The following is a 14,691-nucleotide window of genomic DNA, read 5'->3' as shown; positions in this document are numbered from 1 at the left end:
ATATTCTAGCTATAAGTCCAGTGTTAGATATTTTGTAAATATTTTTCCCAATTTGTAGGTCAAATTTTCATTTTACTGAGAGTGTTTTTTGAGGAGGAAAAGTTACTAATTTTGGTGGAGTCAATTTATAACATTTTCTTTTATGAATTGTGCTTTTGTTATCAAATACAAGAAATGTTTGCCAAACCAAAGACCACAAAGATTTTCTCTTACGTTTTCTTATAGAAATTTCCTAGTCCTAGGTTTTACATTTAGGTCTATAATCTATCTTGAGTTACTTTTTGAAAGTGTGGGAAGTATGAGTCAAGGATCTTTTAAAAAGATATGCATATTTACATACACTGAAAAATTAGACAGTTGTACATATGTATGTATGTGTATAAAATTGCCCAATTGTTCAGCACCAACTATTGAAGACTATTCTTTTCTTACTGAATTGCCTTTGGACATTTGTCAAAGTTGAATTGACCATATGTTTGTAGATCTCTTTCTAGATTCTCTATTCTGGTCCACTGATCTATGCTTCTTTCCATTTACCAATATAACATTCTTGATTGCTGTAATTTATGGTAAGTCTTGAAATCATTACTGTGATTCTTTCAGCTTTTCTTTTTCAGAATTGTTTTAGCTATTCTAGTTCCTTCCCATTTCCACATAAAGTTTAAAACCAGTTTCTTGATTTCACAGAAAATATTCCTGATATTTTGATTGGGATTACACTGAAACTCCAGACCAATGTGGAGAAATCTGAACATCACAACATTGACTCTTCCAATCCATTAACACAGTATATTTCTCTATTTAGGTCTTCTCTGATTTCTTTCAAAAGTGCTTTGTAGTTTTCAGCAGATAGCTCTTGCACATATTCAGTTAGATTTATATCTATGCATATCATGTTTTGTGCTATTGGAAATGGTACTAGCAACTCTAATAGTACATAGAAATACAATTGATTTTTGTCTGTTGACTTTACATCCTACACCTTTACTCAACTTGTTAATTGTAGAAGCTATTTTGAAGATTCTATGGATTCTCTTATTTTTTATTTTTATTGGTGGAGAATATAATCTATTTTTATTATATTTACTGATATATTAATATATTTCTTTTTTGATATTAATTTATTTTTTAAAGATTAAGATATGATTGATGAAAAATTTGTATATTTTATATACTTAAGGTGGAAAACATGTTTTTTTTTTTCATAAACACAGCAATTCCCAGGAATACAATATGGTGTTTTCATATAAGTATACCTTTGTAATGATTCCCGCAATTGAGCTAATTAACATATTTTTTCACCTGACATAATTATCATTTTTCTTGTGTTCGCGTTGGGAACACTTGAGATCTATTACCTTAGCAATTTTCAAGTATGCAATACATTATTATTAACTATAGATACCATACTGTACATTAGATCTCTGGAACTTATTCATCTTATAACTGATAGTTTGTACCCTTTGACCCGTATCTGCCTATTTTCTCTATCCACCATCCACTGGAAACCACCTTTCTACTCTCTGTTTCCCTAAGTTTGACTATTTTAGATTCCACATGTAAGTAATATCAAGCAATATTTGTCTTTCTGTGTCTGGTCTATGTTATTTAGCATAATAGACTCCAAGTTAATTCATGTTGTTGCAAATGTCAGGCTTTCCTTCTTTATAAAAGCTGAATAGTATTCCATTGTGCATATATAGTATATATGTATCATATATATAAATTGTGTGCATACATATATAAATTGTATGTATATATATACACATATGTACATGTGTGTACATTATACTTTATATACACATGTACATATGTATGTATGTATATAAGATTGCTCAATTGTTCAGCACCAACTATTGAAAAGACTATTCTTTTCCCACTGAATTGCCTTTGGACATTTGTCAAAGTTGAATTGACCATATGTTTGTAGATCTCTTTCTAGATTCTCTATTCTGGTCCATTGATCTATGCTTCTTTCCATTTACCAATATAACACTCTTGATTGCTGTAATTTATGGTGTGTATACACACACACACATTGGAATATTATTCAGCCTTTAAAAGTCTGAATATAGACAAATATTTTATATATATATATATATATATATCACATGTTCTTTATCCATTCATTCACTGATGGAAGCTTAGATTGGTCCCATATCTTGACTACTGTGAATAATACTGAAGTGAACATGGAAGTGCAGATATCTCTTCAAGACACTGATTTCATACCAAGCAGTGGGACTGTTGGATCATATGGTAGTTCTGTTTTTAATTTTTTGAGGAACCTCCATACTATTGTCCATAATGGCTTTATTAATTCACATTCTCACCAACAGTGTACAAGGGTCCCTTATTCTCCACATCCTCAATAACATTTGTTATCTCTTTACTTTTTGATAATAGTCAAACTAACAGCTGTGAGGTGATATCTCATAGTGGTTTTAACTCTAAATTCCCTGATGGTTAGTGCTGTTAACCACCTTTTCACATACCTGTTGGCCATTTGTATGTCCTCTTTGGGAAAATGTATATTCCAATCTTTAGCCCATTTTTAAATCAGGTTATTTGTTTTTTTGCTATTGAGTTATGTGAATGCCTGATATATTTTAGATATTAACCACTTATTAGATATATAATTTTCGAATATTTTCTCCTATTCTGCAGGCTGCCTTTTCATTTCATTCCCTTTGCTTTGCAGAAGCTTTTAATGTAGGCAATAATGTTATGTTAGCAAGAACTAGACTCACATATTGTATAATTTCAATTTTGGGGAACAGCCAGTGTGGCGAGTAGTTGTAGGCTAGTATTACTGGTGATAACTAAAAGTTAACTTAATATAGAACAGGTTATTTTGATGACTGATGCTAGTTCTATCAAGTTTTAAGTGGTAATGGTGGCATTTGTAGTTGCAGGTTCGGATGTGTTGACAAAAAGAGTCAAACTCTGTAAAATATTTTAAGAGATTAATTCTGAGCCAAATATGAGTGACCATGGCTCATGACACAGCCCTCAGGAGGTCCTGAGAACATGTGTCCAAAGTGGCTAGGGTACAGTTTGGTTTTACATATTTTTAGGGAGATATGAGACATCAATCAAATACATTTAAGAAATACATTGGCTTGGTTCAGAAAGGCAGGACAACTCAAAGTTGGGGCTTCCAGGCTATAGGTAAATTTAAACATGTTCTTGTTGACAATTGGTTTAGTTTATTTGAAGACCTGAGATCCATGGAAAGGAATGTTCAGGTTAAGATAAAGGACTGTGGAGATCAAGTTTTATTGTGCAGAGGAATCTCTCAGAAAGCAGACTTCAGAGAGAGAGCAGGTTGTAAAGTGTTTCTTATTAGACCTAAAAGGGTGCCTGGCTCTTAGTTGATTATCTCCTGGATCTGGAAAGAAAGGAAGGAAAACAAAGGGGAAAGGATATTCTCTATAGAATGTGGAGTTTCTCCACAAGAGACTTTGCAGGACAATTTCAAGGTATGGCAAGGAAATATATTTTGGGGTAAAACATTTTGATTTTTTTCCCTTGTTATGCCAGAGTCAGATTAGAAAGTAAGTCACAATATACAGGGTTAAATAAAACCCATCTGATGAGAATTTATGGTTTGTAGGGCATGACTCCCCATACCCCTTAGAAAGGAATTTGGGCAAGATAAAAAATCAGAGCTTAGTCCTCAGATGAATAGGTGGAGATTATACATTGTTGGAAAAGAGTGATGAGCATTGTTACTGTAGGCTAAGTAGAAGTTACAGTAGTTATAGGTTAAGTGGAAGTGGTTGCAGATTGAGTTGAAGGGAATGTAGTTGTTGATTCAGTCAAAGAGATGGTCGAAGTGGTGATTATTTGAGTTGTCAAGTAAGTTGAAGTTGAAGTAGGACTTGATTTTCTTGAAGTTGTAACGGTTATAGAGTCTGTTAAAGTGACTGCAGCCATGATTCCACTTGAAGTGATAGGAGTAGCTATTATAGTTGCAAACTGATTTGAAGTGGTAGAGGTTGAAGTTTCAGTTGAAGTGATGGCTATGGCTGTTCAAATTATAATTGATCGGTAGGTGCAACAGTTATAGGTTCTGTGGAAGTGGTGGCAGCTGTAGCTGTTGAAGTTGTAGTTTCAGTGGCTGTACTTGCAGGTACAGTTGAAGTGGTGTTCATTGTAGGTGGACAAGTAGGAGAGGGTGTTCCAGGTTTGACAGTCACACAGTCTCCATCATTTGTGGATAGCTGGATAACAGTGGAGGAATTGGCAGATCCTTTGTTATTCACCAAGCATATTATAAGTACTCCAATTGCTGTCATTATCACACAGGCTAAGAGACAAGCCAGGAAGACTTTCCACATAGACCAGTCATTGCGGCAATATTCTTTTACCTAAGCATGTATATAAAAATATCAGCAATGAAAAACAAAAATGCTTGTAATTTATCATCTCTTTTATATTACTTATAACTTATTGGGTTAACATCATTTGAGTCACTATGTGTCTCTGAAAGATGGGCTTGAAGTCCATGTTTTCATGCAGGTGGAAATAATTGTCTGCTGCCCCTTACATTAGAAGAAAGACAAATCTGCAAAATCTCATCTTCTCTTATTCTATTTTCCATTTGTCTTTTTTCTTTTTAACAGACTTTATTTTTAGAGCAGTTTTAGGTTGACAGCAAAACTAAGCAGGAAATACAGAGATTTCCCACATCCCTCCTGCCCTCACACATGTTCAGCCTCACCAATTGTCAACTTCTCCCATCAGAGTAGAACATTTGTTACAATTAATGAACCTACAATGATATACCATTATCAGATTACTTTAGGGTTCACTCTTGGTGGTGTACACTCTATGGGTTTGGACAACTATATGATGACATGTATTTACCATTATAGTATCATGCAGAGCAGTCTCACTGCCCTAAAAAATCCTCTGTATTCCTCTTATTCTTTCCTCTCTCACCCCTACCTTTTTTTTAATGTGAGAACAACATCTCATATTGTTGTTGAGAAGATTAAAAATAACATTGATAAAGTCACTAGTTTTCAAAAGTATTATTTTTGTTTTGGATGCAGTATAATATAGAATTTTAGAATTTAGAAACAAGGGCTTTGGAGTCCAACAGATTATCTCACTATTACCTGGATGAAAGCAAGATCTTCCAGGAATAGAATACAAAACTCATACCTTTCAGACAGAATAGAGTAGGTCTGAAATATCACAAAATATGTGCCATGGTATTTGTTGGAAGACTAGAGTTTCATGAAAAGCCTGATGACAGGAAGACAGCAGCGAAAGAATGAGGGGAATGGTCACCAAGGCCAGGGAAATGAGGGCTACTAAGACCAAGTTAGCCCTGGGACAAATAACGTCCTCTTTCCTTGATGGGAAGCACTGAAAAGGAGGTTCAAGAAAAGAAAGTGGCAAAAAGGCTTATGTACATCTGGGAGAGGAGTCTATAATACTGCATCACACAAACTTAAAAAGAGCCCTTTAGTGGAATAAAATGCACATGATCAGACAAAAGGAAACTAAGTTCTCCTCCTGCTTTGGCCCCTTCTGGCAAAAACCGTATGAGTTCTAGCAACTCTCTAAACTTTCCTGAGCCATATTTTCCCTAATTGTTAAATGATTTAATGGGACTAGATCAGTCATTCTCATCACTAGTTGTACATTAGATTCATCTGGGTAGCTTTTAAAAACCATTGTTGTATGGGCCCCACCCCCCAGAGTTTCTGATTTAATTAGTCTGGGGTGGGGCTCAGGCACTTGATTTGGTCTTAAACAGTCCCCAGGTGATTCTAATATGCAGTCGAGTTTAAGAACCAGCAGAGGCTGGGCATGGAGGTTCATGCTTGTAATCCTAGCATTTGGGGAGGCTGAAGTGGGTGGATCCCTTGAGCCCAGGAGGTTGAGACCAGCCTGGGCTACATGGCAAGACCTCAACTCTACAAAAAATACAAAAATTAGCCAGGCATGGTGGCATATGCATGTGGTCCTAGCTACTTAGCACGCTGAGATGGGAGGATTGTTTAAGCCCAGAAGGTTGAAGCTGCAGTGAGACATGATTGTGCCACTGCGCTCCAGCCTAGGTGACAAGAGTGAGAACCTGCCTCAAAAAAACAAAAAATAAAAAATAAAAATAAAAAAATGAGCTAGCAGACTCAATGTTATTGAAGACTTCCTTCAATTCCATGATTGATATGGATTACTTTACCTCTGCAAACAAGAAGAAACATTTTCTAACTCCATCCTACTGAGCTTACTTATTCTTTCACATTGTCCCAGAAACAGTATAAAGTTCATATTGTTTTGTCCAGAATCAAGAAACAAGCCTCAGAGGCTCTCTACTGAGTCTCTATAGCAAGACTAAGCAGCGAAAGGAAGGAATTCCAGAGTCTGGGGAATCAAACCAAACTGCCAAGCCATATTGGTAATTTATAGTCAATGTTAAATTTCTATACAAGGGCTGAAGACTTAAAGATACAGTCGTGAGGTAAAGTTCATTCAGCCTACAGGACATGAGGTCAGGAACCAAGGAGAGCTGAGTCTGGTCTCCAAAGCTAGTGGAGATGCTCCAGAGAACAGTAAGGTTTCTGTGTTAAGGTCGTATACACCAGACGCCAGAACCCAGGGAGCTAAAGAAAGTGCCACACACAGGTTCGGAGGCTGCACAGAGTAAGAAAATAAGGTGATCGCCAAAAGAATAGGACCCATGAAACTTTAAATATGACAGTCTCCCATCAGAGTCTAATGGTGAATTAAACCCTAATATTGCCAACATTCTTATTCATCTGCCCCTCCCTAACCTTGCATTTGCACCTTACACTTATTCCTTTGATTTTCATGTATGTTCTCTATCTATTATAGATGTTTGAGTCCCCGATTAGAATGTTAGCTCTTGGAAAACAGAAACTAGCAAATATTTATTTTCTTGTGAATTGCCTCACAGTGACTTGTACCTATACTGAGAATACAGCAAATGCTTAATACAAATATAAATGAATTAAGTAATTAAGTACATTTCTTGGGAAAGAATAGGCAAAGTACATGCCCATATAGAGCACATCCCAACCTGAATAAAAGCTCCCGTGCTACACATTACCTGTGTGTTACAGGATTCTGACTGTAGACATCTTGAATGTGCAAGGACTCCTGGGTTCACGCAGACCCCAGTTAAGTTGGGAGAGACATCACTGGTTATATCATTTGAAGGTAGACACCAGCATATGGAACTGTGAGCCTCTTGGTCATTTGGATGTGTGATTGGCTACAAAGGCAGAGTGGAAGTGAGTAGGAAGCCTAGGAAACCATGGTGTTGAGTTGCTAAAATAAAATTCTTCTATCAAAAGTACCTAAGAGTATGACTTTTAAAAGGAATAAATGTTTTCTTATCCCCTGAAGATAAAAAAATCTAGACAGATTATTATATATTATACTTTAACTAATTTTGGTAGGTTACTAAAGTTCTAGTTCAGGAATGTGTATCCTCTTCCTCATGATATTACATAAATGGATCGAATATCCTTATGTTGCAAGCTGCTGTATGTGGAGCATATATTAAGAAGCCTCTATAAGGAAGAGGATGGTGAGCTGAAGTCCTTGCATCTTATTGGGTACAACCTGTTCAGGTCATTTTGGAAATGAAAATATTGAAGTGAAAAGAGTTGAAATGATTTGTCATCATGACACAACAGCTAGCACAGGAGCTCAGACCTTCCGGTGTTAAGGCCCATGTACTCCACTACACTATACTAGGAATAGTATATTCTTATGCTATGCCATACTATGCTAATACAGTAATGTAGTATATACTATACTACATGATACTAGTGAAAAATTCTTACACAAAGTGACTGCTTTACATAATTCATACCATGCTCTGTCCAATGGAACTTGCAAGCCTATGGCAGTGACACAGAAGACAAATCATTTGTCGAATTTGCAGTATGTTTTTGCTGGGTTCCTCTTGGGCATAGAGCAATGTAAAAACAGTCCACAACAATACAGGTCTCTACTCTCAAGGAGTCTATTTGCTAACAGGGAGGCAAAACAGGTTAGTGTATAATTAACAAATAAATGCAATAATTGTAAATTATTCAGAAAAAGAGGTAAATAAGGATTGAAAACAACTGAGTTGGCAGGGAAAGACTTTAGGGAAGGGGTGTGTTAAAAGAGGGGAAGGATAAGATAAAGTGAACATGAGAGAGGAGTAGATTCAGGAATTTATGGATCTTGTGGAAAAGTTTTTTGTTTTGTTCTGTTTTGTTTTGTTGAGATGGGATCTCTCTCTGTAACCCAGGCTGCAGTGAAGAGACACAGTCATGGTTCACTGAAACCTCGACCTCCCAAGGCTCAAGCAGTCCTCTCATCTCAGCCTTCTGAGTAGCCAATGACTATAGGCATATGCCTTCATGCTCATCTAATTATTTTTGATGTTATTTTTCGTAGCGATGGGGTCTCCATATGTTGCTCAGGATGGTCTAGATCTCCTGGGCTCAAGCACTCCTCTGGCTCTGCCCTCTCAAGGTGCTGGCATTGTAAGCATGAGCTTCTGTACCCAGCCAAAAGTTTTGTTACATATCAAACATAATGTAGAATGATCTAAGGCTCTTCATCTCACAGGATGATAACGTTTACTTTCTAGCTGTGAATCAAGGTTATCTTTGGCCACTCCTATCAGCTTCAAAAGGAGAATACTAAAATTACCCACTTACAGATTTGCTCATATGATCACTGAGTAAATAACTGCCAAATGCTTGTAGCAATGTCTGGCACATAATACCCACTGAATATGTGTTAACTATCATTCTTGTTATTAGTAATAGTATTTTAATTACTACCGCTACTGCCACTAGTTGTCTTTGTGTTGATTTAATAACCCATTACTAATAGTTATAGAAATTACTGGCCAACCAACCAGTGAGTTCCATGAAAACTGTCAAACCAGAATGATACATAATCATTGACCCATTAGGAATTATTAAAAATACAAAAATATAAAATTGTCATTAAATATAGTTAAGATGGGATACTCCTGGCAGTGGACAATTAGCTAAGTTAATTTTTTCTGTAAGTATAATATAAAAGAAATAGATATCAGTCCCATGTTTATCAAATATGAATAAACAAAATTCTACCTACTATTCATTATGCAAATTTGAATAAGTTGAATTTATCTTTGTTAATACCCTTGCTTATTTAACTAGGTGCTGATCCTGTTGTTTTCATTACATCCAATTTGCTTGTGGCTGGTGAACCTGAACATTTTAATGCCTTTGCAAACAAAGTGAAACTCACTCAGTGGGGCAGTTTCCCAGAATTTTCTGGCCCTGTTAGAATCCCGGCCCTTTCAGAGAGGAAGGTGATGGGTGGGTCTACACTAAGGATGGGGAACCTGTGATCTAGGCCCAGTTTGCAGCCTAAGTAATAATTTTACTGTGTCAGGTTGCTCTGACTCTTACTACAGGTGGAGTCTCTATTCAAAACTGGAAGAGTTGAAGAGCTGTAAATAATGTTTAACCAGCATTAGCATAATCAGCATTAGCTAATAATGGCCACAGGCAACTGAAATGCATTAGTTGTACTTAACTAAAGTACATTCGGTAAGTTTTTTACCCAGACTTTATAAGGATTAACTTGAGATTTCTTAGATCCCTAACAGAAAAACAAGGACACCAAAATTTATTTTCTGTGTGTTTATAATCTTCAAATACTTTTTAAATTCCATTATAGAATTTGGTTTGAAGAGAAAAATATTGTTATATCTATGCCTGAATAATATAATAAAGTAAAATATTTAGTCAGCTATCCAGATATATGCTGTAAAAAAAAGCAATGTAAGCTAATATTTGTAAACATCTTTACATTTGTTATTATCTAGAAAAACTATCAAGATGATACATACCTGACCAAGGATAATTTTTTTTTCCATCTGAGTATCTGGATATCTTGAAGATCCAATTACAGTGTTGCCTGAGCAACTGACCAAGCAGACTTCCAGACACCAGCCCAGGGAGTGAAGATCTTGGTTCTTTTGGTGAACCAGAAATCCTCTATAGGATTCTTGCATTAAAACTTACTGAGAAACAGGACTTTCTTCTTTGGTTTATCTCATGAGTTACACAGGCTGATTACCACAGCTCCATATGACAAAAGCAAGCTATTTCTTCACACGTGTTTCATTCATTCTGCTGGTAGTGAATTTTAACTCACTATATTAATTCTCATTACATGTCCTTCCTTTTCTGAAGTCAAAGATTATTTGGTTGGATATAAATAGATACATAAAATCTGTATATGATACAGATATATGATTATGATAACTATACACTGAAGGCTTTGTTTTTGGTATAAAAATATTTTTTAAAAAGCAGACAAAATAGTCATATTTTGACACAGAGCAGGTATTTTTGGAAGTTTTCTTTCGTAGGAATATTAATATCTAGAATTAATATCTGGTTTTTCAGCATATTAAGAAATCTGAGTTCTGACAGGTCTAAAAATTCTAAGCATCCAATTGTAAAAATAGAACTTAATAAATAAACACTGACATCATTGGAGTTTATGTTTACATGAAGGTGAATATAGAAAGTTAAATGGATCTATTTGTATATCCTATGGCCATAGAAACATTTCTAATACTTTATAGCTATATATATTTAAAGTAATACCTAAATATATAACATAGCAAAATAAAACATGAAAGTTACAGCACAAAAATTGATGCAGGGTTGCTCTTTATTTTGGAGAAGAATGCAAAATTATGATGTTGGCTAGATAGTAATAAAGAGATTAAACTGCTTTTAAATGCTGAAAATGAAACTGTAATATAGGCAAACTATCAAAATGGAGCAAGGACACTCACTGGCTGGTTTTCAGAGTGCTCAACGTTCAATATGTATTTTCCATGCTTTCTGTCCATTCTTGAGCTGCCAATATCACAAGCTTCTCTCCAAGAATATTTTTCAATTTGTTCATTGCCCTTTATATCTGCAACCATGAAACAATTAAAACACTGGTGGAAATCAACTATGATGCATCAGTACAAGTGTGGATTAAACTAAATACTAATTATTCACTAAAACAGGATCCACCTTAGAGGAGGAAATGAAATGTTAACTGCAGAAAGACGCAAGAAAACCAGTACTTCCTCTGAAAGCTTTTGTGACTACTCCCTCTGAAAACCTTACATTATTCTTCCGTCTCTCCTCTTTAGTCCCATCATTCAGGAACTCACCTTTTATTTTAGGACCGACCCCAGAAAAACGTTCTGAGATACAAATTTATCATTGCTTGCTTTCTACTCAAGCACAAAAGCCTCTCTCCCCTTGTTGGCACCATCTCTTAGGTACCCATGACCTTAGGGACACTTCACCTTTTCAGTCCCTGGGTTGGTGTCTGGAAGTCTCTTTGGTCAGTTGCTCAAGCAATTCACACTCATTAAAAACGATTAGAATCAATTTCCTAGGTAATAATGTCAAAGGAGTGATGGAATATTGAAAATCTTTAAGAAGAGGGTTTTTTTATTTTGGTCAAAAAATCTAGTTTGTCTTAAATTGTAAAATGATCAATTCTTGTATTGGTTTATTCACTCAACAAGTGAGAATATTGAGTTTCAAAAGTGTGCCAGGTATGTTTGTAGTGCAGAAAGTTCCATAATAAAAAAAAAAATTCCTATTCTCTTTGTATATGACACTTTTGGATTCTGAATATTTTTAAAGTTTAATCTTTGAAATTTCTCTTATAAATGTATTCAATACCTTCAGCTTGTAAGTTTTACCCTCAAGCTGTAGAATATAAAGAACATGGAAAGCTGTCAAGGAATTGAAAAACTGGGAAAAAAAATTGTTCTAAAGAGGAGTTTAAAATATGATGATTTGCTACAACACAGATGAACCTTGAGGACATTGTGCTAATTGAAATAAGTCATCACAAAAAAGACAAATACTGTAAATTTCACTTATATAACATACCTAGAATAGTCAAAATCATAGAGACAGAAAGTAGAGTTGGTTGCCAGGGGCTGGGAGGAGGCGGAAATGGGGAGTTATTGTTTAATGAATACACAATTTCAGTTTGGGATGATAAAAAGAGATCTGGAAATGGGTGGCAGTGATGGTTGCAGAATATTGTGAATGTATTTAATACTCTTAACTGTATACTTAAAATGATTAAGATAATGAACTTTGTGTTATGTGTATTTTACCACAATTTAAAAAGTGAAACACACACAAAAACATAAAGATCTACTCTTCTTGAAGCAAAGCAAACAGCCATGGGGTACAAGGGACCAACATGGGTTGAAGGTGTCAATAATATTAAAAATGACTTTTGAATGACTTTTTGATTGACTTTTTGATTCATTTGAAAATCAGAAGAACATAATTAAACCAATAATATATATTAATTGTATATTTTAAAAATATTACTACAATTTTATTCTGCAAAAACATTTCATTTGGCAGTAGAGCCACATAGCCACAGTGGAAGTGAAACTCCATTACTATTGATGGCATCCACACATTACATCAATGGCATAAAGAGTGGAAGATTATTCTTGTCACTGGAGTCTCACCCTCACAGTCTCTAACCGGCCAAGCAGTTACATGACTCAGCCACAAAATTTGGGAGAAAATTTTAAAATTTAAAATCAAAAGGAATAGTAACATAAAAATGAGACAACACATTGTTCTATAGCCAAATATACCATGTGAAAGTCAGATTTTTATTTTGCAAAGAATATTTCTTCACCATGTATTATGAACAATTCTTTGAATGCCTCAATCTAAACCTTAACAGAAAAAGCAGAGCACACCTGGATTGTTAGAATGACAGACAGCATGGATACCTCTCATTACCTTCTCAGAGTCGCCAATAAAGGATCTTTGTTCTGAGCAGGATTTATAACCAAAAAGAAATCTGAAAGTCTTGTTGGCTGACATGTGTTTGAGAGAACCCTGATAGCTGGCCATTTTTTCCACTCTAAGGCGGCAAGGGGAGGGCGCTGTTTTTCAGTCATCCAATAAAGAAGTGAATTGGCTGTTGTCTCAAAGCCTAGGTCAAAGTTGATTTTTTAAAATCATCTTACTCAAAAATTGTCTTACCTGAAATTTTGATATGCTCTGATTATTATTTCTTTGGTCTACTGATAAACTGAGAGCCAACATGACAGCTTCGGCCATGTGATCTTAGACATTTTAGGGAAAGGGATTATTATATTTCATCTTTTTTCAGACACAGAGTTTCAAAGCCTAAGTAAAATGCTGACATGCAACCCAAAAAGCATGAAAGATCCTTGTGAAAAAAATAGAAACTGAACAATACATTTCCAAACTGCCCTGTCAAAATTACCAAAGAAATTTGAACCAATCATTAAAAGTAAGAATAAAAACTGAAACATTCTGTAAATTCATATATTTTTTCACAACACAATTAGCATGTTCTTTATTGTATTTTTTACAAAGCTGAGCCAATACTTATACCAAGTATTCCTTTACTGAATCAAAAGTAATGAAACAGTATTTAAGCAATAAAATTGGATTAGAAAAATTAGTCCTATTCAAAATAGAAACTTCAGGAGGAAAACATGTTTTGATTTACATCACTGAATTTTCCAATTCCAAATGTAAAGTTTACTTATAAATTTTAAATATGGTTATACTGACAAAGCACAGTCTTCCATTAATTTATTCCCAACTGGAGGCCGGGCGCGGTGGCTCACACCTGTAATCCCAGCACTTTGGGAGGCTGAGGTGGGCGAATCACCTGAGGTCAGGAGTTCAAGATCAGCCTGGCCAACATAATGAAACCCTGTCTCTAAAAAAATACAAAAATTAGCCGGGCATGATGACGGATGCCTGTAATCTCAGCTACTCAGGAGGCTGGGGCAGAAGAATTGCTTGTACCCAGGAGGCAGAGGTTGCAGTGAGCCGAGATCTGCTATCACCCTCCAGCTTGGGTGACAGAGCAAGACTCCGTCTCAAAAAAAAAAAAAAAAAAGTTATTCCCAACTGTTTATTGAGTGCCTAATGTATCACAGGCATGTCTGAAAACTGGATATCAAATTAGTAGCAACCAAGACAGACAAGACCTCTGCTTACAGTCTATTCTTTCTTTATCGAAAGCTTGACTTTTGATTTTAACTTTCAAATTTGTTTGAAGTGTTACTATTTTTGTTCAATCAAAGAGAATGTTCTCTTTTAGCTTTTTGTATGTTGGAATTAGAGAAAGGACCATAATGATAAATATATAACAACTTCTACAGAATAAAAGGCAACTGTATAATTCACCTGTGTTTGAGCACAGCGACTAGGAATTCATGACTTACCTAGAAGTTGGTATTCCATTTTTGGGTGACTTTTGCTGTTTGAAAGTTCTCTCCTATAGATCCAAAATTTTCCTTGTCTCTCTGGCTTACACCCTGATCCTCCTATACGGAGAGACCCAAAATACACTATTTTTTCTTCAGAATATGGATATACAATCCCTGATACACAATTTCAGAAATCCAAAAGGCTTTGCAAACTGAAAATTAATTTGTATGTTTGGCATAAATTTATTTGGCAGTAAAAATTAATATAAACAAGAATATTTTGGGTCTTTAATAAACTTAGCATGGTTATTTATATGTTCAATTACAAAAAATATTAATGTGTGTTTCGGGCTACTAACACGTGTTGTGTAATATGCAATATATGTACCATA

General features: G+C 35.2%; 1 protein-coding gene across 2 annotated transcripts; it reads right to left on the bottom strand.

Moving 5' to 3' along the window:
- Window positions 1–2,692: 2,692 nt before the first annotated feature.
- Window positions 2,693–14,416, bottom strand: DYNAP (dynactin associated protein). 2 transcript variants are annotated; one of them, XM_034943746.3, is made up of 4 exons: window positions 14,315–14,410; window positions 10,853–10,977; window positions 7,091–7,255; window positions 2,693–4,373 (listed from the first exon to the last, which is right to left on the bottom strand). In XM_034943746.3, exons 1-4 carry the CDS (start codon window positions 14,331–14,333, stop codon window positions 4,041–4,043), a joined length of 642 nt encoding a protein of 213 aa, XP_034799637.2. In that variant the 5' UTR covers window positions 14,334–14,410; the 3' UTR covers window positions 2,693–4,040. The 2 variants fall into 2 exon arrangements, with proteins under 2 accessions (XP_034799637.2, XP_054958561.1); XM_055102586.2 differs by lacking the exon at window positions 7,091–7,255 and having other exon boundaries at window positions 14,315–14,416.
- Window positions 14,417–14,691: the final 275 nt, after the last annotated feature.

This window comes from Pan paniscus, chromosome 17 (assembly GCF_029289425.2).
Source record: "Pan paniscus chromosome 17, NHGRI_mPanPan1-v2.0_pri, whole genome shotgun sequence".
Taxonomy (NCBI): Eukaryota; Metazoa; Chordata; class Mammalia; order Primates; family Hominidae; genus Pan; species Pan paniscus.
Note: the sequence above shows the minus strand (reverse complement) of the source record. Positions and strands in the feature narration are given on the sequence as shown.

Bases quoted from the DNA above. Each gene is read 5' to 3' on its own strand.
- DYNAP (XM_034943746.3), bottom strand. The intron at 7,256-10,852 runs GTGAGTGTCCTT...CTGCCTTTGTAG, and splicing joins AGCACTCTGAAAACCAGCCA to CCAATCACACATCCAAATGA. The intron at 4,374-7,090 runs GTAATGTGTAGC...ATACATGCTTAG, and splicing joins CAGAATCCTGTAACACACAG to GTAAAAGAATATTGCCGCAA.